This window comes from Leptosomus discolor, chromosome 9, assembly GCF_034619465.1.
Source record: "Leptosomus discolor isolate bLepDis1 chromosome 9, bLepDis1.hap2, whole genome shotgun sequence".
NCBI lineage: Eukaryota > Metazoa > Chordata > Aves > Leptosomiformes > Leptosomidae > Leptosomus > Leptosomus discolor.
Window position 1 is genome coordinate 4745788 of NC_141399.1, and position 26326 is coordinate 4772113.

At 38.6% G+C, this 26326-nt stretch overlaps 1 protein-coding gene across 3 annotated transcripts in view; it reads left to right on the forward strand.

Moving 5' to 3' along the window:
* Nucleotides 1-217: 217 nt before the first annotated feature.
* The window catches only part of SHQ1 (SHQ1, H/ACA ribonucleoprotein assembly factor), a 50976-nt gene continuing 24867 nt past the window's right edge, over nt 218-26326 (forward strand). Inside the window, exons 1-10 of one of the 3 annotated variants that reach the window (XM_086470179.1) lie at nt 218-360; nt 1391-1455; nt 2322-2444; nt 3236-3390; nt 5040-5152; nt 6782-6915; nt 11810-11815; nt 17388-17542; nt 19349-19402; nt 21987-22110. In XM_086470179.1, the coding sequence (XP_086326305.1) occupies nt 218-360; nt 1391-1455; nt 2322-2444; nt 3236-3390; nt 5040-5152; nt 6782-6915; nt 11810-11815; nt 17388-17542; nt 19349-19402; nt 21987-22110 (1072 nt within the window). Of the gene's footprint in view, nt 361-1390; nt 1456-2321; nt 2445-3229; nt 3391-5039; nt 5153-6781; nt 6916-11809; nt 11816-17387; nt 17543-19348; nt 19403-21986; nt 22111-26326 lie in introns of all 3 variants that reach the window. The other 2 variants (XM_086470180.1, XM_009953583.2) reach the window with 2 other exon arrangements.

The window sequence follows — 26326 nt, forward strand, 5'->3', positions numbered from 1 at the left end:
TCTTGATAATTTTTGGTTTGTGCTGTTGCTCTTGCTATGAGAGTTTTCTTCTGGAGCATGTAGAAGATAATTTTGTGAGAATCTGAAATGTTGTTCTTTGAGAATTTTGAAGAGACACTACTTGCTCTTGTAAATTGGAAACTACAATAATCTTTTCTTGTTTTTCTGTTTTGATAGGGCCACGCAGCCAGTCATTGCTCTTCCTGCTGGATTCATCATGATAACTCCAGCTTTTGAACTGACCCAGGATCCGGATTTTCTTACAATAATAATCAAAGTACCTTATGCCAGAGCTTCAGAGTTTGACGTGTATTTTGAAGGGAAAGACTTTAAATTTTATGCAAAGCCGTACTTTCTCAGGCAAGTAGTTGGAAGGATTTAAAAAAAAAAATTGAACTTCATGAAAGAAATAGAAGTCAGTAGAGAATGAACTTTGTTTTGGTCCCTTCAGAACATTCCTCGTGTGCAGCTTTTACGCTGTCGACTGCAGACGGCTCATTTCATGCAAAGAATTGTTCTTGTGCATCTGGCCTCCTTGTTTCTAGGCATTAAATCATGTTAAAGGGAGTTTAAAGAAATACTTTTCTAAATTTACTTTATGATAGATTTTTAATTGTAAAATGGCCAAACAATTTTCTGGGTGTTTGTAAGTTGTGTAGAATAAATGTCTCTTTTTCCCTTTTGAGAGCCAGATACAGTGTATTTGGTGAAGAATGGGTTTTGATGCACTCGTAATAACCTAAGAGGAGAAAAGTCATGTGAGTGGAGGCAGTAGGAAATGAGGTTGCAGACCATACCTTTTCTCTAGATAGCAAGCTCCCCACTATACTATAGGAAAGGAGTAAGAGGCAATCTCAGTATCAGAGTGTTTAAGAGAAGCTTTAGCTGACGAACTGTTAACTTTCTTATTTTCTGTTTCCTGTGTTCTTGGACACCTGTCCCCTATGTACGTTAGTAGACCACAAGGGATTTTAGGGGACTGGTAGAACGCAGTGAATTAGTTATTCTGAATAAGCAATACAAGAACTCTGGATGAGTTCTCCTGTCGCTGTGGGTTGGCTTAGAGATTTTAAATTGCAAAATCTTCCAGGTGTTGCACGTAGTGCCAAGGGCATCGTCTCTCGTGGTGGCTGTGACCTCATCCAAGCTGGGAAACCAGGAGTCACACATTTTCTCTCTCTCACATGCTGATCTCTTGTGCCGATAGTTAGGGAAAAAGATTTTTAAGTACATAGGGATTTAACTGCATGATGTCCATTACTATCAGGAGGAATCATGCAGTGAAGTCCTTTGTGCTGCTCTGGAATGTGCCTTACGTTTTCATAGGCCGAGATGTGAACTTGCAGAAGTAGTCAGGCGTTCAACGAGGCATCTCATTTTTTGCCTGCAGATTGACACTTCCTGCAAAAGTTGTAGAAGATGGCAGAGAAAAAGCATCTTATAATACAGACAAAGGTATTGGTTAATGTTACTAGTATATGTGTCACTAAAAATGCCGCTAACTCTTCAATAATTTATAGTTCGCTGAACTGGAATTGTGTAGAACTTCAGTGAAGTATACGATACTGTAAGTGTAAAGTTTCTCATATGTTACATAGTGTAAAAAAATCCTGCTCGGGATTTATTGTTCTTAGGCCATCCTTAAGCACAAAGGATATGTTCACAACTGTCCTGATAATGAAAAAAATAAGTACAAGTCCTCCTCAAGCCCTGTGGGGGCTAGACATGTTGTACTGAGATCATTAAGTCTAGTAAACCTGCAAAGAAGGCGGGTGGTGCTGAGTAGAAATGAGATAATCGTGAGGCAGTCTCTTGACTGCGTCTTGAGAGACTTTGGAGCCTTTCTCCACACCTTAAGGTGGACTGTATTTCTGGAATAAAATATGTACCTTCTGGAATTAATGGATTCATTAAAAAAATAAAAGCAGTAAACCCTGTAATTTGCTGCTTGCAAAGCTGTTATTACGTGCTTGACTTCAGACAATAATAGAGTTGCTAAATGTGTTTCTGTGATCTTCTGTTGGTTGCTTGATTGGTGGAAGGATTAAAAATAAAATAAAGCTTGTATTCTGTTTCTGTTTACATAATGGGAGTCAAGAGACCACAACCGGTTAAATACTCTTTTTCATATTTTATCATTAAAATCTTGGATTTTTGTGAAACTTTTGAAGTAAGGTGAGGAACACAAGAGATTGATGCATAATAAAGTGCTACCTGCATGTGTGCCAGTTTCTGTGAGCCTTTTTCATTAGAGGAAAATGCACATTTTTGTTTGTCTTGTGTATTTTAATGCAGTAACTTTATTCTGAATTTCCTTTAAGGAACTTTTACAATTCGATTACCTAAGGAGATTCCAGGCCAATATTTTGAGGGACTGGACATGCTGACATCTCTTTTGGCACCAAAGAAATCAAGATCAGCAAAACCTTTAGTAGAAGAGATAGGTATGATGATAAAATCTTGTTTATACTAGTGATGTGTGTACATAATGAAATAGTTATAGATCCACATAGTGGTATATGTAGAAAAATACAGTATTTCTAGTACTGTCTAGTCCAAGGTACGAGAAGGGTGTGAATGAATCTGAAGGTGTGGGTAAGTATAGAAATAAATGTGTTGTAGGCGATATACCTGTCATCTCTATAGGCTTAGTTATGTTTACATGTTTGCAAAATGTGCTGAGCATATGCTAAGCCTCTGTAGATCTTTGTACCCCTCTAGTGGCTGCATAATACACACACATTTGAGTCTTGTTTCTGCAAGCTGGTGCAACTGGACTTTCAGCTCAAGTGTTGGAAGCTAGTTAAAACCACCGGTTCTAGTGGAGGACTTGCTTAACATCAGTATTTAACAGACAGGAATGTTTGACTATCTGTGTTTAATTTTTTAATACTTACCTTAAATTATTGATAACATCACTTTGCTCCTGTCAGGGTTCTCTTAGCATCAAATTCTGATCTTGCTGAAATGAGTGGAACAGTTATTTCAGTCTTGAGGGAGTGTACTAAAAAACTTCAGTGTTCCTGGTCTTCATTTTTGAAGGCTGGAGAATTTGGAGCCGGACCTATGGATTACTGATGTCAGCGTCTGCCTGTATGAGACAGTGTTGTATAAGATTTCTTAAAAGATGCAGTAAAATGAGAGGCTTATTGTGTTATCCGTGTTTGCCTTTCTATTAAATCATATGTGTATTCTACGTAATAATTTTCTTTCTCTGACCGTGCAATATAAACAGCTGCCTCTGCTGAGTTGTCTGAGGAGGAGGAAGAAGAAGAATTTGATTGGGAAATAGAGCAGACCCCTTACAAAGAAAGTGCAGAAGGCACTCTACCACTACAGTACCGTTACGGGTTTGGGAATTTGCGGTCAGGCGTGTTCCAGCGGCTGCAGGTAGATGCATTTTTGTCTTTTCCTATCCTAAAAATTCTGGGTAACTTTCTGGTTGGGTAGGCTTCCTGGCTCATTCCATAGCCCAGAGGGGATCATTAGGTAACTGTTCTCTGTTATCCCATCCTGTGACTGAGAATGCTCTGCTTTTGCATGTAGTAGTAGAGACAGACCCTTGTTCCTGCAGGAGTAGGGGTGGTTGAGACTAAATTAGTTGTGTAGTGGAGTCAACACGCCGATTATCTCTGCAGTATTTTCAGTGTTGGAGGAAAGGGCTGAATGGGTTCCTTGATGAAAATGGCCTCTGGAAGTGGGCTGCTGTCACCAGCACGGTTCAGCTAGCCTGGGAAGGCATGGAGAAGGGCTGTAGGAAGGAGGCCACGTGCTGGGTGAATAGTCCTGGCAAGCTGCAAAGAGCCTACAGGCTGTTAACAGTCTGCTGTTAACACTTTTGCATTGTATTTGGTATTGCCTTCTGTTCTGACTTCAGATGTTTAACATCGATGGACAGTATATTTCAGATGCCGTGAATTTTAGTTTATTTTTAAATTAAAAAGAAATTACTCAAAAAAAAAAAAAAAACAAACCAAACCCCAAACACCAAAACAAAACCCAACCCAAACCAACCCAAACTAAAGCTGGCTAATCTATAGGTCCTGGTATGGTTGTTGCATTAATTTTTTTTTCATTGCGAAAGTCATTGTAACTTTCTCTTTGTATTTTTTATTTTAGACATCACTTTCTCACAAGACAATCACTTTTGAAGTGTGCACTCTTCAAGGTGTCTGCCCGCCTGGTATCCGTGGGCTTTGCTGGGGTTATGCAGTGCACTGAAATTTGTTTTTGTAGATTAATTGGTAGGATAGGAGCTTTAAAATGCAGTTACTTTGCTCTTGTGTGTTCATAGAGTGAAGATAGTCTACAACCTGTAGCCTGCCAGCTAATGTACTACTATTCGTAGTATACAGAACTCTTATTAAAATAGTAGGTGATAACTTAATTTTTTGTAGCATTCTTACTCTAAGCAATTTAAGTTGAGCTGTTTAAAGCAACTTAATTATGCAACTCTGCAACTCATTATTGCATGAATTGTAGTATTTTCAGGGTTTGGAGCAGAAGGATTGCTATTTATGGAGAAAGTATTTACATTCTGTTAGGATATATACACTGGTTTATTACCATGAAATTTGTGAAGTACATTTCCCATCAGCATTAATGTACCACTGCTTGTGGCTTAAAAGGGCCCTGCAATTGCTCAGTAATTGATGTATGACCACTGCAAAGTGTGAGGGTAATCTCAAAAGTCACAAGAACAGTATTTATGGTTTTTATCTTTTCTTTTTAGTTGTGTTCTTTTGTTAAATGTTGCAAATTTTATCGTTATGTGAAATAACCTGCCTGCCTTATGATAAAGCAGCCTGAATAGTCTTTATAGTATCATGAATTCTAAGGAGCTCAAATATTTCAGTTTCCTTGGAATTTTATTTGCACAATGGAGCCTGAATTTGGAAGATTTGAAAGGGAGGTTGAAGAACAACTAGGGATTTCAGCGTAGTGCTGATAAGTATCCATCCTAAACTCGTAGTAAACAAATCTTGCCTGTCAATTTGTCATATAATCTGTTGGTCATACAACTTTTGTTCCATTTGCAGGATGAACTCAGTGATGTTATTGACATTAAGGATCCAGACCAAACTCCTGTAGATGAACGCAGGAGGAAACGCCTGGCAGCTGAGGCTGCGAAGTTTGACCCTGATCATTACCTGTGAGTATTGGTTTACTTCACCTGGCCAAGTGAAGTATCTTGGTTGACATATATTCACTTTTTTTTCATAAACAGTTGGTTTTGAGATCACTTTTGGAAAGAATAGCTTCACTTTTTATTTGTCTGTTTCTTTGTCTCATCACAGCAGGCCTTCGAGGGAGTTCTTCAGAGTGGCACTGACACAAGACATTGCTTATCTGTTTTGGGGTTACTTTACTGTTTAGTTGCTGCTTAAGTCTGTAGTCAAGCAGGGTCCGCTGTGAACTGTTGCATAGGTCATCTTTTCCGCAGCTGAGTGGCCACTCCCTGCCAGCATTCTGGGTTGTAGGTGTCAGAACTTTGTTTTCCCCTTGTGAAACAAGGATTGCTGAACCATCCTGGTGTATGAGGAAGTAAATTTGAGGTTTTTGAAGTTATGAAGTTTTTGCCTAGGCCGCTTTGTTTTTTGCCTTTGTCACATGAAACCTTTTTCACAGCACAATGAGGAAAAGTTCCAAACAAGACTTTTTGTTTCTTTGTGCTTCTTCATCCAATCTAGTGAAGGTGGAAATGATTCTTTGTGCCTTTCAAGGTGGAGTATTTCAGATCAAGTTATGTTCTGAAACTTCCAGATAAGTAGACTAAATTGATGCCATGAGATCTGTTAATACAATGATTTCTGCAAGATTGATCTGGAGGGAGAAGAGCGTAGTCCCCAGTAGGGAGAATTAGTACTGATGGTATGTTTTGTCAGGGAGAGGTAGGCTTAACCCACTTTGAGTTGTTGCAGAAGGTACCTTTCCAAACTTGGAATTTTTCCCTAGTCAGATGTTCCAGAGGCAGCTGTGTGTGTTTCTGTAGGACACAGAAATTAGAACAGCTTTCTTGAAACATCACTTGGAAGTTCGTTTCACTAGAACTGAAGTAGTTCGTAACCTCTAATGTGATGCAAATTACTGTTAATTCTAAGTTTCCATTTTAGACCCTAATTTCTAGCCTGGTAGATGAGCCACAACTGCTGGCTTGTATGATGGCTGTGTTATGGATGCTTCAGAACAGATGATATTGACCTTTCTTCAACAAAAGTTGTTTTCCTGTGTACCCCGCTGAGAAGGACAGCTCTGGGGGGAACGGTGGCAGACAGAGGTGTTCTGTTGCCTTTGAGGAAGATGTACACCGGCCCCGATATCTTCAACGTACTGTGCAAAGGCACTGAAGGAAGGCATCAACAAATCTGTCAGTGTGTGAGTGAAGTAAAGGGGGACTGCAAGATAAGAGAATGTTGTTTATGCTTTTAGTAATTTCCTGGTTTTAAGTGACAGAACAGATATTGGTCAGGTTTGTTGTATTTCTAATGTATGGAAAATAGCCAGGAGCCAAGTCAGGTGTATTCTATGTGTTTATTGCTCTACTGCTAATTTTACGGGTCTTGGAGAATTTTTGAAAGGAAAATCTGTGTTTCCTTTTAGAAACTAAAAGGGCTGGTCTCAGGCTTAGTAGCTGACCTTGTAAGAGTACTGTTAACAGGTAACTGAGATTACCTTTCTGTACTCAGTGACTGCAGAGAGCAGTACAAGTTACTATGTGCGCATCAAAATATACCCACTATCAACTGAAATAAATAGCATATGACTCCTTTTTTTTTCCTAGAGCTGATTTTTTTGAAGATGAAGCTATTCAGCATGTCTTAGAGTACAAACCATGGTGGGTTGATGCTCATAAAAAAATGACGGCCTTGTCAGGAGAAAGTCATCAGGACCATGACACTCACACATTTGGTAAGAGCATATTTTTATATATATATATATAGGCACACACACGTGTGTTGCTTGAATAATTGCTGTGATGCTATGGTATGTTCTAGGTTATTCTTAAAGGAAAAAGTATGATTTTACCCTACAATTTTCAGTCTTAACTGTTCTTCCTAGAGAAGTATTCTGTTACTTCTGGCTTCAAAGAAGAAATCTTTTCTCTGATGGACAGTTGTATACTGAAATCTTTGGGACAGTTGTGTGCGAGCAGTTAACAGTATGTTGTGAAGTGGTCATTTCATCTTAGGCATTACCTGTAAGTTATATAGTGTAGTGCATGATCTCTTTTTTTTTTTTTTGTCTAAATAACAAATTTTAGAGGTAACTGTTCGTAAAGGCAATTTAAAATTTCTGGTATCTATGAAGAAAAAATTCCCTTTTAAGGGTATGCTGTAATCTTTTAGGATTTCAAAGGAGCTGCTGGTGTCAATAAGTCACGGTATTTGAAATCAAATCCAACCTATCTTTGTGTAGTGATTGTAACAGCTAGAAAACTGGTGCTTTGTTGCTGGTGCTTATCTCCTCTTTTTTCGTATTTTTCAAGTAACTGTTCTCCCTTTCTTAGTTGTATTTTCAATGCAAAAAATTGTCTAAAGTGGGGGTTTTGCCCACTTCCAAATATGGTGCAGACAGTTCACAGCAAGTTTTCCAAGAATCAGCTGTGGAAGATTGTACTAGTATCAGCCCTTATTTCTGATGAACACATCTTTTGTAGGATGTTTTATTTACACAGTGTGACAGAAGTTTGTGTCATTTATTACTCTACTGCTATTTTTGTGGATTTCAGGGAATTTTTGAGAGGAAAATCTGTGTGTCCTTTTAGAAACTAAAAGGGCTGGTTTCAGGTTTAGTAGCTGACCTTGTAAGCGAGCTGTTAACAGATAACCGAGGTTACCTTTCTGTACACAGTGACTGCAGAGAGCAGTACAAGTTACTATTATGCATGTTCTTTTATTGTCCTTTGTTCATTTCCTCTGTAGTACAAAAATCCGATATTACTAAAGTAGATAATGATAATCCCTTCACCGGAGGTTCTTAACAAATATTAGTGCACTAATAATACCTGCGATTTCACATTTTCTACAGGAGAAGAACAATGGAATTTGGGTAAATGTTGTGTATTTTACTGTGAATGTAATCTGATCTTCATTACTGGTCTCTTTTCAGCCTCTGAAGCCAGAAATTGTTAATTATCATCATAAGCATTTGATTTAAAAAGCATTGGACAAAGGTACAAGAGGCTTGAAAATAGAATAATGAAGAGTTCTTTTGTTAGTTCACTCCTTAATAAATGAAACGCTGCTAATGTTTGCCTGTGTTAAGGAATATAATGAAAATGAAGAGCTGCTGGATGATTGTATTGATAAAAGATGTTTTTACTCCACATTGAGAAGAAAACACGTATATATGTTGCTGTGTTTTAGAAGCAACAACAGACAAACTACTGGAAAGCCTGGCAACCATACCAATGGAAGTTACACAGAAAATGGGGCTACAGAAAGGATCGTCTTTTCTCAAAACCATTTGTTATAACAAGTATATATTTAATAAGGATGATCAGAAAGTTTAGTATGGCTGAGTGAAGAAGCTCATGTAGTTTTGTGGATATTGAGGAACTGTAATGTAAGAGGCCATCTGGTGTTTGGGTTATGTTAATGACAACAACCCACCCTTTTCCTTAGAAAGACCTTAGTTTTGGTAACGTTGGTACCACTGTTTGAGTGGCAACAGTGGCTGGGATGGCAGGTGGCTGAATGCGGATCAGAACCCATTGGAGGCTCCTAAACCTGAGCGAGATGTGGTGAAAGAAACCACCATCAGAGGGAGTACAGGTTCCACTGGAAGGTCTCTTATGGATGGAAATTCGAAAGGGCAGGAGGTGGGTCCAGGCTGTTGGACCTGGAATCCGATCATCAATAGGCTGAATTCCCTGTGGTTTTATATTGCTTTTATGCTTTATCCAATCAAAGGGATGGTCTGGCTAATCTGAGTTACAGATTCAGGAATTCCGACAAGTTTGACTGCGTATCCGTGTTTAGATGTGTTCCAGTATGCATGCTTGGCAAGTGGAAGTGACACAGAAAAGGCACGTAAAAGAAACAAGGGCTGTGCTAAGTGAACTATCTTCTTTACTCCTTGAGAAATTTGATGTTATTTCCACTAGAACTGGGGAGAAGTTGGCCTGCATTAAGCCCAGGTGTGCTGCACAGCTAGAAGGGTAAGGAGGACGTCACAGTGTGCCGTAGTGAGAAGCCTTTGAACACTAGTGCTTAGCTATAAAAAGCCAAAGGGTACTCGAGCACAGAAGCTCTAGGGGCACAAATGTTGTACGTATTGCAGTATGTTTTGAGGTGTTTTATGAAGTGACGTGTGGCGAGGCTTTGAGCCTGTGTATGCGGGTATCCCCCTGCAGGTCTGTGTGGGGTCAAACGTTTTTTGTTGTAAAAAGCGGACACAAATGTCCCTTGTTTACTTTTGAACCTGGATGTAAAGGAGGAGGGATCGAAACCTTCACGCAGTTTATTGTTTATGGAAAAGAGGCATAACATGAAGAGCACCCAGGTTTCTTACTCTTTGTGAGTTCCAAATTCATGCCTTGTGTTAAGAAAAGCATCTAAAATAAGGTAATTTCCATCATCTTCCATGAGGAGGACCACCAAGCTTGTAAAGAGATTTCAAATATTGGGGTGTTTAAAACAACTCGTGGTAGCTGTACTGTCATGGCCAGCTGGCAGAAACAGTTGTCTGTCCAGTGTGAAGGAAGGTTATGTTCTTGCTCAAACATGTGCTGTCTAAAGCCTTTATGTAAGAACATGGAAACTGAGATACGATGGAAATCACGTGCTGTCAGTTGTGATTTCTACTACCCTCAAACATGAAATGAGGTACCTATTTAGGTGGTGGTTTATTGAAGATAAATGACTGTTTGGTAAGACAAGAAGGTAGGAATGGAAATGTCAAAACTGATGGTAGATTACAATACAGGCTGCCGCAATATCGGGTAGTGCCGATGCTCTAGAATTTGACACCAGGTACCTTTAGAGTCCCTGTAGTTTGTGCTCCGTTACTGCTGCCATTAGGACAGTTCCCACCTGCACAGTGTCTGTGGAATCAGGAAGGTCGTTGGGACTTTCCTCCTCAGGTTAGTACATGGAAAAGTGAGTTTAGTGTGGGAAACTGACATAAAAATCAGCAGGTTCCCTGAAGGTATGTTGTTGGTTTTTTTTTTTTATTCAAAAACACTGAACTAAGAGAATTATTGTTTTTCTTCCTTTTGCTGATTTATATTGATTTTATTTTGTTTTTTGTCTTCATTGGTTTCTTGGAACCAAAAACTTGATTACTTTTGTCTTTATAATGCCTTTGGCTACAAAGAGTAATTAGAAATACAGATCACTGCTTTTTTCTTTTTTGCATGGCATTACAATTAACTGAAGATTTTGTTTGGTTGATTACTGCTCTTGCTTTCATCCCTGGTTAGTCTCTCTTCTGTTTTTACGTTAGCAGGTTTTTTTAATGTCTCATTACCAGTTTTTTTTCTTTTTGGATCAGCTCTTCTCATTAGCATTTAAAGTTTTCAGCTCTCTTCTGTCCTTACATTGAATCTATTTTTATTTAACCTCTTTACTTTTTCACCAACTTGTGTGCATGGTGTGTGTATTTTGTCTTTTTTTTATTTCTTCTTTTATCGTCCTAAGTGTCTCCTATTTTGTTTGTCCTTTTTTACACTTTCCTCTGTCTCTTCTTGCCCTTTGTGGTTTTTGTGTTTTTTTTTAAATTATTTTTATTTTTATTTTCCCCCTAGGCTTGTTAGCCACCAGGCAGCTAAGATTATTGCCTTTCCAGTATGGCTGAGGAACTAGAGAGCAGGTTTTCACCACCATGTTTGTTAGAGCAAAATCCCATTTTTGGAGTGGACTTTTTCTTAAGCTGAAAGGCCCAGGTTTTGTTCACGCTTATAATATCTAATGCAAGTCGAGTAATACTCCATAAAGCTCAACTAATTACACAGCCTTTCCCTGTGGGGAAGAGGGAGTAAAACTTTTGGAAAGCTTGCTTGCTGCTGCTGCTGAAGTTTACGTTAGTTTTGCTTCCACAGATTCCAGATGAAAGGTTTTGTTTTTTGTAACGGTCACGTTCAACTTAATTTTTATTCTACTTCAAATTGCACAACTGTAAAAACTCCTTTTTAGGCAACACAATAATCTTCAAAGGCTCAGGCTGACATATATATTTAATATAACATTTATATGCTCCAGGGATAATTTATCTTGTTTATGGTAACCTATTATGCTTACCAGTGACCGTTCTCTTTCTGATCTCTTTATAGAAAGAGAAGCAATTTCTTTTTAAAGATCCACGTTTCAGTACGGCTCTGCTCAAATATATACCATTACTGGTAGATTCATAAGTTTAAGATTAATCACTTTCTTTTTTGTCAGATTTCTGCAATTGTTCTACCTATTTTCCTCAGTCTTCCAGGCCTTTGTAGCGTGTGTACCTTCCTGCCACTGTTCTGCTGCAGAGCAAGTATTTTTCATGTGAGGAAAAATTGTTGTTTATTTCTGCAAAATTCTTAGGTCTCTGTTGTACAGTATCTCACATTTTTTAAAAGGCAAGAACGGTAAGACATGGAAGAAAGAATGATGTGTGGTTTTGATATGGTTTATAGGAACTGAAGATTTACTAAAGAATAATGACAAAAATTAGTAGAAAGGAAATTGCGAGATCCAGGAAAGACTGTCCCAAGTCCGGTGACTTTATGGAGAAATTCTGACCTTCCTGGAGGAAGAGGTCGGAAGTGATATGGAGAAATGTGTTGTAAATGTTGATTTGAGAAGAGTGGAAGCTTGACATGGAAGAAAAGATATTTGTGAAGGAGCTAAAATTTGAATGGAAGAATTGTAAAGAAAGGGGAGAAAATGAACAAACCGTATTTGACTGATCATAGTTTAGAGTGAATATAGGAGTACAGAGGAATACAGCTTTGTATTTTTAGGACTTTTTAGTTCACTTACTGAAGAACCGAGGCTCATCTGATCACAGTCGTCTTGACAGAGTTTTAGGGGGTCCTAAAGATGGCCGCTTCCTACAAGTTGTGCAAAAATGGCCCTGGGTACAAGGGGAAGAGTGCTTTTATTGAATCTTCAGTGCCATCTTTTCAGATGGTACAGAGTCCGTACAGGAAAGCCGTGTTGTCAGCACTGTGGGAAGTTTCAGTAACCTTTTGCATCTTACCAGACAGCAACAAATTCAAGAGACTAATCAATAGAAAATCAGCTTCATTAGTTCAGTTACTTGTTTAAGTTTACAGTATTATTATCAAGTATTTTTAAAGCAGTGTCTAGCACTGAAGGAAATGTTGATCCTGAGCAAAGCCTTTGGGTGTGTTTCTAGTCAGAGTAGTGCTGCCTTTCTTCTTCTAAAGTGTTGGGAAGAGCTTGAAAAGAAGTGACTTGTTTGCTACTGATTAAAATCAATAGCTGACACTATTCCTGACTCATCTGCTCTCTGCTGACTCATCTCTTCCTTTATCTGTTGTTGATTCCTTACGTACACATTTAAAACCCCTTAATATCGTAGCATAATATAGTTAACGTTAAAAATAAGGAGGGGGGAAGAGGGGTCAGTTCTGCTCAGTCATTTTCCTTCGAGATAGCTGTGGCATTCAAGACTTGGCTTGACAGGACCATAAGCCAAGGCTCTGCTTTCATCAGAAGGCTAGACCAGCTGGTTATCAGAGGTCCTTCCTGACCTCTACTTTTCTGTAATTTTTGAAGTCTGACCAGCGAGTCAGCTGTCTGTCTAGATGGCACATTTTGTCTGAGCACCCCGAACACATTTAGAACCACGTCCTAGGAGTCTTGAGGTACAGATCTTACCCTGGCTTGGTTTAAGTGATGTGATCGGCAGGGTAAAATATGAGTAATAAAACACACTCTAGCTGTCAGACCTCATCTTCCCCTTTCGAGATCAAACTGTACTTCATTGACAGTCAGGTACTGAAGGGCAATTTGAAATATGTTTATTTTAACATGAGGAATGGCTAGTTTAAAATAGTAAAGCAGATGATTAAAAAGTAAGGGTAATCTCTGTGGTGTCATCTAACTAACTTTATATGTGAGATGAATTAATCTGAATCCTTTAGATGTGCATATATTAATACACAGTTGTACTGTGGCTAGAAATAGTATGACTTTGGCACTGACAAATGTACAAAACGTTTTAAAATCAAACCTAAAGAAACCTTGCAAATTTAGTACTTGGTAAGTAGTAGCAGATGATGCTTTGCTTTAGATTAATATGAATTGTTGTACGGATGTTGTTGGATAAAACGTTGGTAACGCAAGTGTGCAGAAGTGTACAGGCTCAATATAGCAGAAAATGTAATTACGATTTTACTTGTTCTGTTAATCGTATACCATGTACTTGTATTCTTGAATTGGGAAAACAAAGGAGGTGGTGGTTTTGATGTGTTGAGTTTCAGGCCTGGATAATTTATTATTCAAAAACTTTAAGGAATGGGTAGATATTTATTTGTAAAATTGAAGTATTTTCTCCAGAGAGAGAAATTTTATTTGGAACACCTGGCACTTTGCAGTGAGTTAATGAACATCTTGTAACATTTACCTGTGGGAATTGTCTGGCCTGTCTTGTTTGCTGTTGTCTACTAGTCTTGAAATTTCTATGTTTATGGTTCAGTTATGTATGTTACAGTGCTTCAGAGAGTTTGCATGTTAGAGGAAGAAAACTATCTCCTATGTTTTATGGACTTCACTTGGAGTTTCTTTGCTTTCTACTTAGAAGGGAAGTATGGTTCACATTGACATGTTCCTCCAGAATGTGGATTTTGGGGAATCTAACAAACACTTCTTAATAAAACTTTTAAAAGTCAATTATTTTTTTTTTGCTGTAAGTGTTCAACTGTTTCTTACCTCTGATAAGAGAGTTAACTTGATCAGGTATGAGACAAAAACAAACTTGAGGTTGTAGTTGCTGATTAAGAAGGGTGGATTCTCAGTAGTGGTTCCAGTACTGAATATAACGAGTTTCTGAAGGAGAACAGTTGCGTTCCTGGTACGTGTGCATCTTGGCTGCTAACCGTAGCGAGCAGCGTGAGGTGGGCCTAGAAATACAAGAGTCCTGGCATAACTGTCTAACAGGTATCCTGTGGAGTCCTGGCATAACTGTCTAACAGGTATCCTGTGAGAGATTCTCATCTGCTTTCAAGGAATTATTTAGCTGCTTTGTACCAAACTTCTTTATTATTGTAGTCATCAGAAGTGATTTTAAGCTTTGTGAATCTGATCTGCTGTAGTAGTCTTTGCTAGCAAACTTTTGGCTGCTTGCTTTTCAGCACTTCTTCTCCATCTTTAGCTTCAGTTTCACCTCTCCTCTTTTGTGCTTCTCTTCAAGGTGAAAGTGCCACTTGCATATGATTTTATAATCAATTGTGGTGTACTCCAGGAGAGGGTTTTCTGGTGAAAACTAGCTGAAATTGGAAATGCTTTTTTTTTGTTTCCAATCAGTCCTTCCAACTGTAAACACCTGTTGTGATACCTCATTAACCCCACCCTACTGTAGCAACCTACAAAGTGGTTTTATGTTGTGTTTTTCAGAAACTAACTAATTTTTTTCAAATGTGCTACAATATTGCACGTGTGGTTTTATGGATAATTTTAATATGAATGATAGAGGTGACTCGCTGAAGAATCAGTGCCATTTAAGAGCTTATAAAGAAATTTGCTGATAGAATATAGATACATCATCTATATTTGTGATTTAAGGGGTAGTACTGAACTGCATTGCATTAGCAGAAAAACAGAGTTAGAGCTGCCGTAGTCTTGCTAAATTGTCACTTTGTACTAGATCATAGCAAGTGGAAGAGATTGGCTCTCTCAAGATGATATAAAAGCTGGAATTTCTTTTTGTGGGAGCTTGTAAGTAAATGGAGACTGGCTTGACTCCAGAGGAATGGTTAGCTCATCAAGAAGTTTCCATAGGAATTTAAATCCAGTATTTCACAGTTATGAAGTTGATAGGAACATTTGAAAAGTTCATAAAGAAGAAACATTTAGAAATGTTTTCCCTAATTCATAGTTTTATGTCTTGATGAGGTGTGTGTGTGTATGTATGTGCCTCTGGCATCACAAACGTTTGTTTCAAAACATGTCATAAAATTAGAAGGCTTGTAGAAAGCTCTTGGGATAAAGACGACCACGTGTCTTGCGGGCAGCTTGTATCCCTGAGAATGTGGATTGTGTAAAATGCTGATGAGCAATGATTTGAGGAGAAACATCTATAAGCACACTTGCAAACATCATCCTTGCGATAGAGAAATGGGCAAGGGGTGTAAAAAGGAACCTGGTTTACGAGAAGCTGTAACCTTTTCTTTCTGTAACCTGTGCTGTAACACCCCCCCCTTCCCTGCCTCCTGGGGAATGTAGCTGTCTGTGTCCCAAGGTTCCAGGGCTCTGTATTATGGGTTATGTCCAGCTGCATGACCTTGGCTTGTGCTGCTGAGAGCGAACGGTGAGAAAGTCTGCAGAGAAATAAGAACAGTAAACTTGCAGGTAGGATTGTTGAGCCAGGATCAGTAGTAGCTCAAGGATTCCAGAGGTAGATACCAATGTGGAAGATACAAAATCCTAAACTGGAAAGACAGGGAATCAAGTTGGGGCAGGAATTGTTCGGTTTGTCAGGTCAAGTTGTTAAGTGCTGATGAAGCTGGTGGCTGAGCAATATCCAAGGATCTGTCTCAGGGAGCCACAAAGGCTGATCCTTTCCAGCTGCCTGCCTGGCTTGCAAGGACTCATCAGGTGCTTTACTGATGTGATGAACATATTAATGCTTAGCCAGTATCACATCCCTATCTTAGTGTGTTAACTGGTTTACATTTAAGTTCGTACATCTTGCTTACAGCATTTCTCTGCTCCAGTTAAGTATGCCAGACCACAGTGACTCAAAAAAGGGGTGGTAAAAGAATGACTGAAGAGAGATTTCAATATTAATTGTAAGGTTTTGGGTTTGGTCCTCCTCCCTTCCCTAGAATAAGTAATTAAAATTCCATGAGTCAAGGGATACATCATGTATTTACCCCAGGGAGTTAGGGTTTATTTTGAAAGTGTAACAAGAGTGCTGCGTTAGGCTTGTTCCTGTCCTCAGAGAAATCCCCTTCGATGCGTGGTATTTTAAGCTCGGGCTGGTTCCAGTGTTATTGGTGCTTGAACAGATCATGGAGTGGGACTTACTCAAAGCAATGAGGCATCAGCTGTCAAGCTACTAACACTGCTCTCTCCTGTCAGGTCACCTTGTGCCTGTAACTTTCTTCTGTGGTGTGACCAAAATGTGCTCACTACATCTATCCTATTCAGTAAATCAGAGCCTGTGCTCCACGCAGTCTGGATGAAAATCTCTTGGCTCTGACTTCTGGCTGTTTTAATTGTACTAAAAGGCTTCTTGATTTTCTTTGAGTTTGTACAGAGATGGCTTCTAGTCAGTTATCTCCTTAATGTCTACTGTTATTTCAAGCCAATTCTGCTATCCTTTCTGGAGCGTTTTAAGTACTCTTCAGAAGGGTTACCATTCAAGATTCAGTCTTAGCTATCTGTGTCTATACCCTGTTTCCTAGAGAAAGACTTTGCTGCATTGTCACAGCATGCCTGCTATGTCGTTGTTGTCGTCTTCCCATATATCCCAAAGAGAAAGCACCGAGTGAGAAGATGGGTTGGGTTGGCTCAGGGTAGCCGCTCTTAACTAAAAGTGAGGTACGCTGAAGATCAGATAGGGTGGTCACTGATGGTCATGCTATAGCTCTTTGGAAGGAGATGCAGCTTTCACACCAACACTGGTGGGACAGGATTTTGATCTTTCTTTGATCTTCCTCAGACACTGGAAGGATGTTACCAGACCACATAAGCAATACTCCTAAATCGTGCCTAGGTCATGAGTTGAAATTAATGAGGCTTGCAAATACAGAATTATACCTTTCGGGTTTTTTTTGGTCCTTCCCTATTTCTTTAGTTCTTACCCTTTTCTACAATAAGAAAATACATTTGGTTTTGTTACCCCATTTTCTTGGTTTTTTTTATCCCATACAACGCGAACTTAAACTTCAATTTACTCAGATCCTGATTGTGCATTTATCTCTCTATAAGATACCCAGGCATCCACAGAGATCCTTGGCACTTTCAGAGGGGTTCAAAATTGCCAGTGTGCACATGCAGTACGTTGTGGGGCTGGAACTTGACTTTGAAAGGAGTAGATTGGAGTTTAATAAAAGTTAAAAATGAAAGTGAGAATGATTTAGGCTTTTTCTTGAGTGATGAGTGACTTGTGATGAGTTACATGCCTCTCTTTAAAGAGACTTGAAGTAGTATTACCGCCTATTAAAACGAACGCGCCAGCTTTAAATTCATAATCAATTATTCTTTTACTTTTTATAGTTGTCTTCTCTGAGGAGGAGAGAGAGCAGATGAGAAAGTTCACAAATAAATCTTATCTTCTGGATAAAAGAAGCCGTCATCATGTATATCTTGGTTTAATTGATATCCTTCTGGCGTATTGCTATGAAATCTGTGTCAATGAAGGAGACAAGAATGTAAGTTAAAACATAAAAAGGAGAATATAGTATGTTTTAGGAACCTAGTGCTGGACACTGTATTGTCATTTAGGAAACTTACCTTTTAAAATGAACTTACTTTCAAGCATTAAAAATATATAATAAAGTTAAAATTAGGCTTCATATCTCTAGATTGAGCTGTTGGCATGCATGTAGGGATTAATACGATTTCTAAATACTTCTGTTCTTCTGGAGCAGCGTTTTAGCTGTAGGAGAGAAGTGGAGTTGCAGGAGACTCCAGACAATTCTGGTTGATTCTGATTTGTTCTGTGTTGTGATGTGTCTTGGTTTATGTAAATGCAGATTTCACAAAACAATTGTGCTTTTATATTGATGGTTCTTCCTTCAGTTTTTTGGACAGTTCCATATTAGGTATGGTTGTCTGTAATAACACCACTAGTGATTTGGAATCTGAAAAAGCATGGGAAATCATTAAATCTGTAGGAGTGAAACTGTGTCTTTCATGTTTTATATAGGCCTTCAACAAAACTGATTTTTTGGGGCTGTTTTTTTTTTGTTGTTGTTGTGTGTGTTTGGTTTTTTTTTAAAGCTTATGCACCGAGTATGGAAGGTGTTTCCTGAGGCATTCTGGAAACTAGAGTAAGACATTTAAAGTTTTAAAAATCGAGACACATTTAAAAGATAAATCCTAATGCAGAGTTTTCTTTTTCTAGTATTCAAACACGGGAGGGAAGTAGGAAGGCATGTTTCCATTTTCAGCATTCTGGTGTTTGCCTGTCTCTTACACAAACAGCAGGCAGTTTTATTTTGTGTTCTGTATCCTAGGTTTTTTACAGGATATAGAGAATTAAGAAAATAGCAGAAGTTTAGGATAGATTCCATGCTGTTCTGTGGAAGTTTGCCTTTTTAGAATGGACTTGCTTCAGAGATACAACTTAGCATCTCCTCAGTCGATATTAATCAATGAGATGTTTTCTGAATGCTTTTAGTGAAAATATTGGAACATATAATCAAAATGATTCTGTCTTAATCAGACTGAATTGCAGGGCATGGGTTTTAGAATGGTGGGCAGAAATGTCCAGACTTGCTTATTCAACAGAATAATCTGGGATGGTGGTTGTTTTGTGTGTTAGTGTTGCACAAAATTGCAAATATGGGGAAAAACACAACTGGACAATTCTTTACTGATCTTTGCAATAAGCGTATGGTATATGTAGAAAACACACTGTGATTTTTTTTTTTTTTTTTTTTTCTTTTTAATAGGAGAACCAAGACATTGAGGCCACACAAATCTTTACTAGAGCCAGGATTACAGATCAAGGCTTCCTGGCTTTTTGCCCTAAACATCCCACTAGACCACACTACCACAGAAATACTATGAAACTGTCACATTTTAAGAATAATGACATTTTACATGTACTGCTGGCTTTAGGACCCTCTCTGAAAGCCAAAAGTCTTGAGCTGTTTTCACGAAATAGGACATTTTAGCTTGAGCTTTGTTGATTCAAGTTTCTGTTGCTTGGTGAAAAGGGACAGAATTCCAGTAAAATACTGTTTTTCTGTGATTGTTGTTATATTTTAAAGGCTTTGTGCATGGGCTCTAGATATTCCCAGTATGGAAACCGATTCAGTTATTTAACATCTGCATTGCAATATAATTTTTAATGCTGTCCTGTGGCCATTTCAATGCACGTAATATAATTACTGCTTCATATTCACAAAGGTTTTTAGATTGCTGCCAGAATGTTATCTTAAATAGTTTGCCAGCAGTCTTGAATGTTGAGTTAGATAATACTTGTTTTTATGGTCTCCTCTTAAAATCAGGTTGAATCATCTTGGAACGTCAGGAAACTGAGTGCAACGTTGTGCTGGCTGGAGGTGAGTTAAAACCGAAGTTTTGCAGTATGTGTTTGCTGGATGATTTGGTTTTGGTATTGTATGTTCCTTTTGTGGAAAGCTTACTTTTTCAGTGTTGAAGATGAATTAAGTCTATGTCATCTTTTTAATAAATGTTGCAAGAAACTGATCGTGACTTCTGGGCTTCCAGCTGCTAGTAGCCTCAAGAGGCTGAAGTCTGACCTCTCATCGCTCTGGGTGCTGGGCCGCCTTCTGGCCCATTCTGGAAACTCTTAAGGATAGGAGCTACAAAAAAACTACTCGTCTACACAGTGTCCCTAGCTCCTGGCCTTGATTCACGAGTACTGACCTTTATTTAGGAAGTAACTGTAATTATTGCTCAGTGTATGTGTGATGAGGGCAAGAAAATACAGCCTTCTAGCTGCTTGGTCAGAAGTTGTAGATCATCTTCCTGTTTGACTCACTAAAGCATGTTAAAATAGAAAGGGCATAAAGAGCCGGGAATGATAATTTTTTTCAGTGTTTTTGTGTCTTTTGAGTCCTACCTCAGATATAGGTTTTAATAACTTTTGAAGATGGCAGACCTTAATAAAGCAGCTTATTGTTCACTTCAGGGGTTTTGACTGCTGAGCCTTTCTTCAGCCTTCCTAGTTCATCATTCTGCACTTATAGCTTGCTTGTTTTCTTGGCTGCACATCAGGTGGCTTCTGCCTTCTTCTCCATTCTGCTGTGAGGCTTCAGAGTACGTTGGAGAGTGGAACAGGGAAGCCCAGAAGTAAATGCAAACCAAATTATCGATAGGAAAAGCTCTTAGAACTCAATCAAAAATTTTGGGTTTTTTTTTTCCTTGCCTGAAGCTGAATTTTATATTCTTGTCGCAAAAAGGCCTCAGTTCTGTAGTTGTAAAACTGTTATCTCATTAAGGCTTTAATGATTATGTGATTATTTTTTTTTTCAGACAAGCACTGAATACTATTGTTTCATGTTTCTTGCAGAGTTAGTCAGTGGACATGTGTGTTGCTTTATCTGCCCCCTCCTTTTCAGTGTTACTGCTGCATCCTTATTAACTTTAGTTGCTGCTAGCCCTTTGAAACCACATGGACTAGAGGAAACAAACAGAATTCCATTCTCTGCACTTTCAGGTTGTTCACTGAAAGCACACGGGCCTGTGTGGTTAAGTTGTTACGGAGCTGGAAGTGGAAGGGACTTAACCTGACCTGTAATCAATTATTTCTTATGGTGGCAGCAAGCTAGAAGGGACTGTCCTGTCCTCCTTCCTGGAATTACTGAGCCAAGTCTGTTTGCAGAATCAAAAATGAAATTTGACAAGATTTTTGGGTTCAGTCCCTCAGAAGTTTCTAGCAGTGGCAAATGTTACATTCAGTAGTAACTCGGTCTGTGACAACTGGTTTTCTAGATCTGTTTTAATTTAGTGTTCTCCAGTAGCAAGTCACAAAGGAGTGCAGTTAAAATGCAGTGATTGCCTTAACTCTCAAATCTTTTTTAGATCCATATCCTAAATAGCGAAGGAGTTTTCTGCATGTGCTTATCCTATAATATAGCAGTTCTCGGCACAGCCTGTGCCAACACTATATTTCACACCCAGAAAATTCAGTCTCCTGGCACCAAGCTGTTAATAACTATATCTGTTATACAAACCGTGTAGAGGCGGGTGTTTTCATCAATCTGTAAACAAAATTGCCTCAGCTATGGTTTGTTTGAACTGACTGCCATTTTGCTGTGCATGGCATGTGCACACCTTAGACTCTAACCAGTAAATAACAAAAGGTAAGTGATGTAAATGCTTGCTGGCGATCCATTAAAATGAAAAATGGGTTGAGGTACTCATAATGCGAAAAAGTACTGTCTGGCAGCAAAGCGTTTTTATTAATTTTAATAAATTGAGAGTTCAAGATGAAATAGGTATTTTTATTTGAATTCATAAATGGAATATTTTGTCCTGAAAAGTGAAAGCTGGAAAGGCAGTAACTCTCTTAAAGTCTTTAATAACTCATTAGCGCCTCTGGCCTCAGTAAATTAGAGGTCTTCCTCACTCATAAAGGAGGACAATGAACTGCTTTCCCTAGGCAGATATATTTATCCCTGTCTTGAATATCTATAATTTTCATGAAAGACAGTCATGTATCACTTTTAAAGATCTTATATGTACACATGTATTTTGTTAGTATCATGTGGTTTTAATTTTTCTTTATTCTTAAAAGGCTTTTTATAGCTTCCCCTTAATATATGTAATAATGTAGGACAGATGTAATTTATTGCTTTAATCTAAAGAATGGCGAAGTCTCGAGCTAGATATTTTATTCTAATGTTCTCTACATTCTTTTTTTAATTCAAAACCACTGAAGTCTATAGGACTTCTGTTTCCTGCCCGGCAAACTAAATGTGCGGTGTCTTATTTCTGTTTACCATGTTCGTTTCCATCTCTATTAAAATACAGAAATTTTTTTTCAGATGCATAATAAACAAAAATGTGCTTTTTTCTATTTTGCTGTGACTTTTCCTTATAGGAAAACAAACAAACAAAAAACTGCTTCTTTGTATTGAAAAGCACACAGTAATTCAGATTTTTCACTGATACACACAGAGCTTTACTAGCATTCATGACGTCCTGGTATCTTTTGGAAGACGAGTGCTATGCTATCCCCTGCACAGACATTTTGGATTAGTGACACGTGCCTTCAGTGATACAGCCATGATACTGCAACTAGGTAAGTTTTTTAGGGACTGGAAGTGATGCCTATATAGCCACGTTGTTTGTATGTCTGGTTGTTTTTAGTAACTTTTGAATCCTTTGGCGAGTTTCACTTAGACTTGATAGATACTGGCGTTTCTGGACCTCTTGTGGTTTTGTGACGGTGGGGCTGGGGAGAAAAGAGAACAAAATTAATGTCCTTGCTGGGAAGAAGCCCCTGAAGCAACTCATTTATTAGCCAGCGGATAATACATGCTGTTGTGGTGTAAATTCAGCTGTATTACTCGTGCCAGAGAATCTACACAGAAGAAATGTTATGAACGTCTCATCCTTAGAAAAACCTTTGATCAGATCTTGTATCTTGATAAATCGCAATAGTTCAACCATGATTTGTAGATCTTTAGGGAAAAGGTCTTTTAAAGTATTTTTGTCTATACTGCATTTGTCTGTAAAGAGATTTTTCTGTCGGAAAAGAACATTTTAATGAAGCTTTTGTTACACTAGATTAGATACAATAATGTTTTTAGACTTTATTCTAAAGGTGTCTTAAGTTTTTATTTCAAAGCAGGGTCACTTACTGTTACAAGTATAGCAGCAGTCCCGTGGTTTTCTGTTGTTCTTTGTGTTCTTTAATTACCTGACTGAAACCCTGATAAAAAAAAAAAAGATTGGGAGGATTTCTAGTAACATCCATGCTTTGACTCCATCTAAGGGAAGATTTTAAAGCATCGTAGCCTTCAATTGTTCCAACTGTTCTGTTCATCATGAATCTGCAGTTGCAAATCTGGGCAGCCTCCCTGCGTGATTGATTGTTTGGAAGAACTCTTGTTTTAATTTAACCCTGTCAGTGATGTTAGGATTTTGACAGAAAGGAAGCATACCCTAATGTTGAATTCCTGCTCTCCTTGCCAGTTTCTTTTTCTAGAATTAAATCACGTGCGGTTTTTTTGGTTTTGTGTTTTTGACTGAGCCAGCCCATTAATTATTTTCTTTTTTCCTGTTCAAATAACTGCGTTTGACATCTAGCCATCTCACTCCTAAACTGTTCTGTTGTGTGTGCCAGTTCAGCATTGCCATACAGAATTCTTCACGGATTTGAGGGCAAGGGGTAGTTTTGTGGTTCATATTTGGTGTTACAGTTCTTTGTAGGATTAAGGCAAAGTGGTTGAGATGACTCTGTGGTAAGTCCAGTGGTAGTCTGGGAAGAACAGGAATCCCAAGTTTGTATCAGCATCAAAACTTGTTTTGCATCATTGTTCTTTTAGTATTTTCTATGTAATTTTTCTCTCTTAGGAGCAGAGGCCAAAATCTCTGATTTGCATATGTTATCTTAGTTCTCTGCTTGTTATTAAGAAAGTAAGAGAGTTCTAAGTAACAGGTGAGTACAGCTGTTCATAAAAAAAAACAAGCGGTGAATACCATGAAAAATATTCTGTTGGAAAATAAATAAATAAAAATTTAAAAATATTTTCGTTAAAACTGGAGAATAAAAAAGCAACTACACACTACGTATTTGTAGCTTTGTTTTGTTTCACATTCAGGAGTGGAGCTGTCCTCTTAACAACTGCAAATTATTCTTATTCAGCAGCAACTTTCTTTTTATATATTCCCTGTTTATCCCAGACAGCTTTTGTGTAACAGCACAAATTTTCAAACCTTCCGTTGTGCAGTGGTACACAGCCATGTTCATATCTTGGGTTGCTAAAAGTTACTTACCTTCTGCTTCCAAAACACAGTGGCCCCAGTAGTTCTTGTCATCATGATCTCCCTGTGTGGCCCCTGATGGTCTTGCTCCGACAGCCAAGTCCCCGTCTTCTCTGGAGGAGCAGTTTAGGGGTGCGAGCTCACGCTCTGCTGGGACAGGAGATAGACTGGCCTCGCTTTTGTGACCTGAGTGATTTGCAGAAAATTTATAGCTGTAAGCTTTACAAGAAATTCAACTTTATTTAGTTGATGGTCAGAATGGCTTGAGAAGCAGTGGAAGAAGTGAAGAAATGCAGGAGGTTTGGCTTCGTTCTGTGCATGTCTGTGCTGTGCTGGTTGCCTGGGAGACTGTGCAGGATGGGGCGACCGGCTGCCTCCACAGAGCTGGCTGTGGATCTTAGAGTCACAGAGGCACAGAACGATTAGGGTGGAAAAGACCTCCAAGATCATCAAGTCCAACTGCCAGCCCAGCACCAGCGTGCCCACTAAACAGTCTGCAACGCTGAAAAGGCACGTGCAAGCCTCCAGAGAAGAGAACGTGTGCCTGTTGCAACTGGAGCTGTTAACCGTGGGGAAGAGGTCGCTATCTTGAGTGTGAGCTGGGATAATCTCCTGGGAAGCAGCACCAATATCTTACTTCCTTCATGTGGGCATAAATCTGCCGGGAGGGGCATTAGCAAGTTAGCAGTGTAGAGATAGAAGTCATGGTGGTTCACGTTAACTTGTGAAAGTCCTGGGGTTAGTATGTACTGGTATGGCCTGTGCATAGTGTGAAAGGCACTGAGATTTTTAAGTAGCCAACTACCAAAGAATTGGGACAGATACACAAGGGATGTGTTACCTGTCTGTAATCGGAAGCGGGGGTCGGGAGGAAGCGTATGCCTGTGTATTCTTAGAAGAAATAGATTTGTAGATAATGCTTGTACTGCCAAGGCACAGTTGTTCAGTGAAAATGTTTTCTCTTTCAAACTTCAGTGGAAGTTGAGCCGTGCTTTTGAGGAATTAGTGCTTTTACAAAATACTTAGCAAATTATGCAGTGAGCAAAGCAGAGCAGTTACAGGTAACATTAAGTACTCTGTTACGCTCTTTGTTTACTGGAGATGGTGCCTCACCAGTTTGGTACTATTGCAATATATGTGTGATGAGCTTAGGTAAAAATGACTGTCACATAGGATGATGAGTTCAATTAAATAATACCACAAAACTATTCCTTTTCATGTAGGTGCAAGAGGACTGGTGTTTAAAATGTAGAGTTGACCTCATCCTGGCTTGAGGTTATTTTCAGGATGCTGGTGGTGGAAGCTGAGACATAGTATAATACAATGTTTAGATCATAATAAGCACTGTAAACTAATTTATTTAAAAATAGTAAAGAATTCTGATGGGACTGAATGCCTATGCCTCAGGTTATGTGACTTGACTTTAAAAATATTAGTGCTATGTTGATGGATCTCTTCCAAGGTACAGGAAACTGCATTTTTAAGCTGTTGAGGATCCTTGTGTGTGGTTGAAAAACTTTTTAATTTGAATTAAGACTTCCTGCCAAAGTGTTAATTGGAAGATGAATGCATTAAGCTGATTAATGTTGAGGTCCTCAGCAGATTTTTTCATGTGCTGTTTCAGTGATCTATAATACTTAAAGTACTTCAGCAAAACTGTTCAAAATTCAGTGTAGTGATTTAGGATATCTACTGTATTTATCTGTTTTTTGGATAGGATTAAAAGAGGGAATGAAATGCAGTGGTACATCCAGCTACAATGCTTTTTCCAACAAAATGTATATGCCACGTTTCACAATTGACTAACAAAAATTTATAAGGTGTTTTTTGAATGCTAATACATGGAGCCCTTTTCAGTGGACCTGTAACCAGTGCTGTGGGCTGGTTCTGTCACTGTTCACTGACACCCTGTTACCATTGTGTAATACTGATTTGGAGGTGATTGTCTATGAGCTAATGATAGGGAAAACCCATTTGTGCTTTTTTCTATGCCATAAATTATGCTTTGCTTCTTACGTACGGCAGTTAACACTAATAGATTTAGGATGATAAGGATGATACAATTACCCGTTAAAAACAGATAGTACTGTCACCTAGCTGGGGAAGTTATTACCAGGTTGTTTTCATTTAAAAGTCTGTGAGAGTTCTTTTCTTCTTAAGAATGCTGCCGTTCTCACTTTTTAATGAGACACTGAAGTTCAGATGTTTGAGATGAGTGCTCCTCCTTCTTGAAAATGTAGAAAAACCTACAGAAGTCTGCAGGAGAAGTAAAACAATGTAAAACAGAGTGACGGGACTACTAATTTCCTTTGCTTCCAAATATTCAGTGTCAAAGCTAGTAAAATTCCATGATGGTGTAAAATCAGTATCAAATTGCAGAGTTGGGATCAAATTGTATCCTTTTTTGAACTAATCTCTGGAAAGAGGACTGGATTTCTGAGATTGTAGAATTAAAGTTGTGGGCTGTCATCTACCAGCTGTCATAGCAATGAACTCCAGAAGAATCCAGTGATCTGCAGACATGGCTC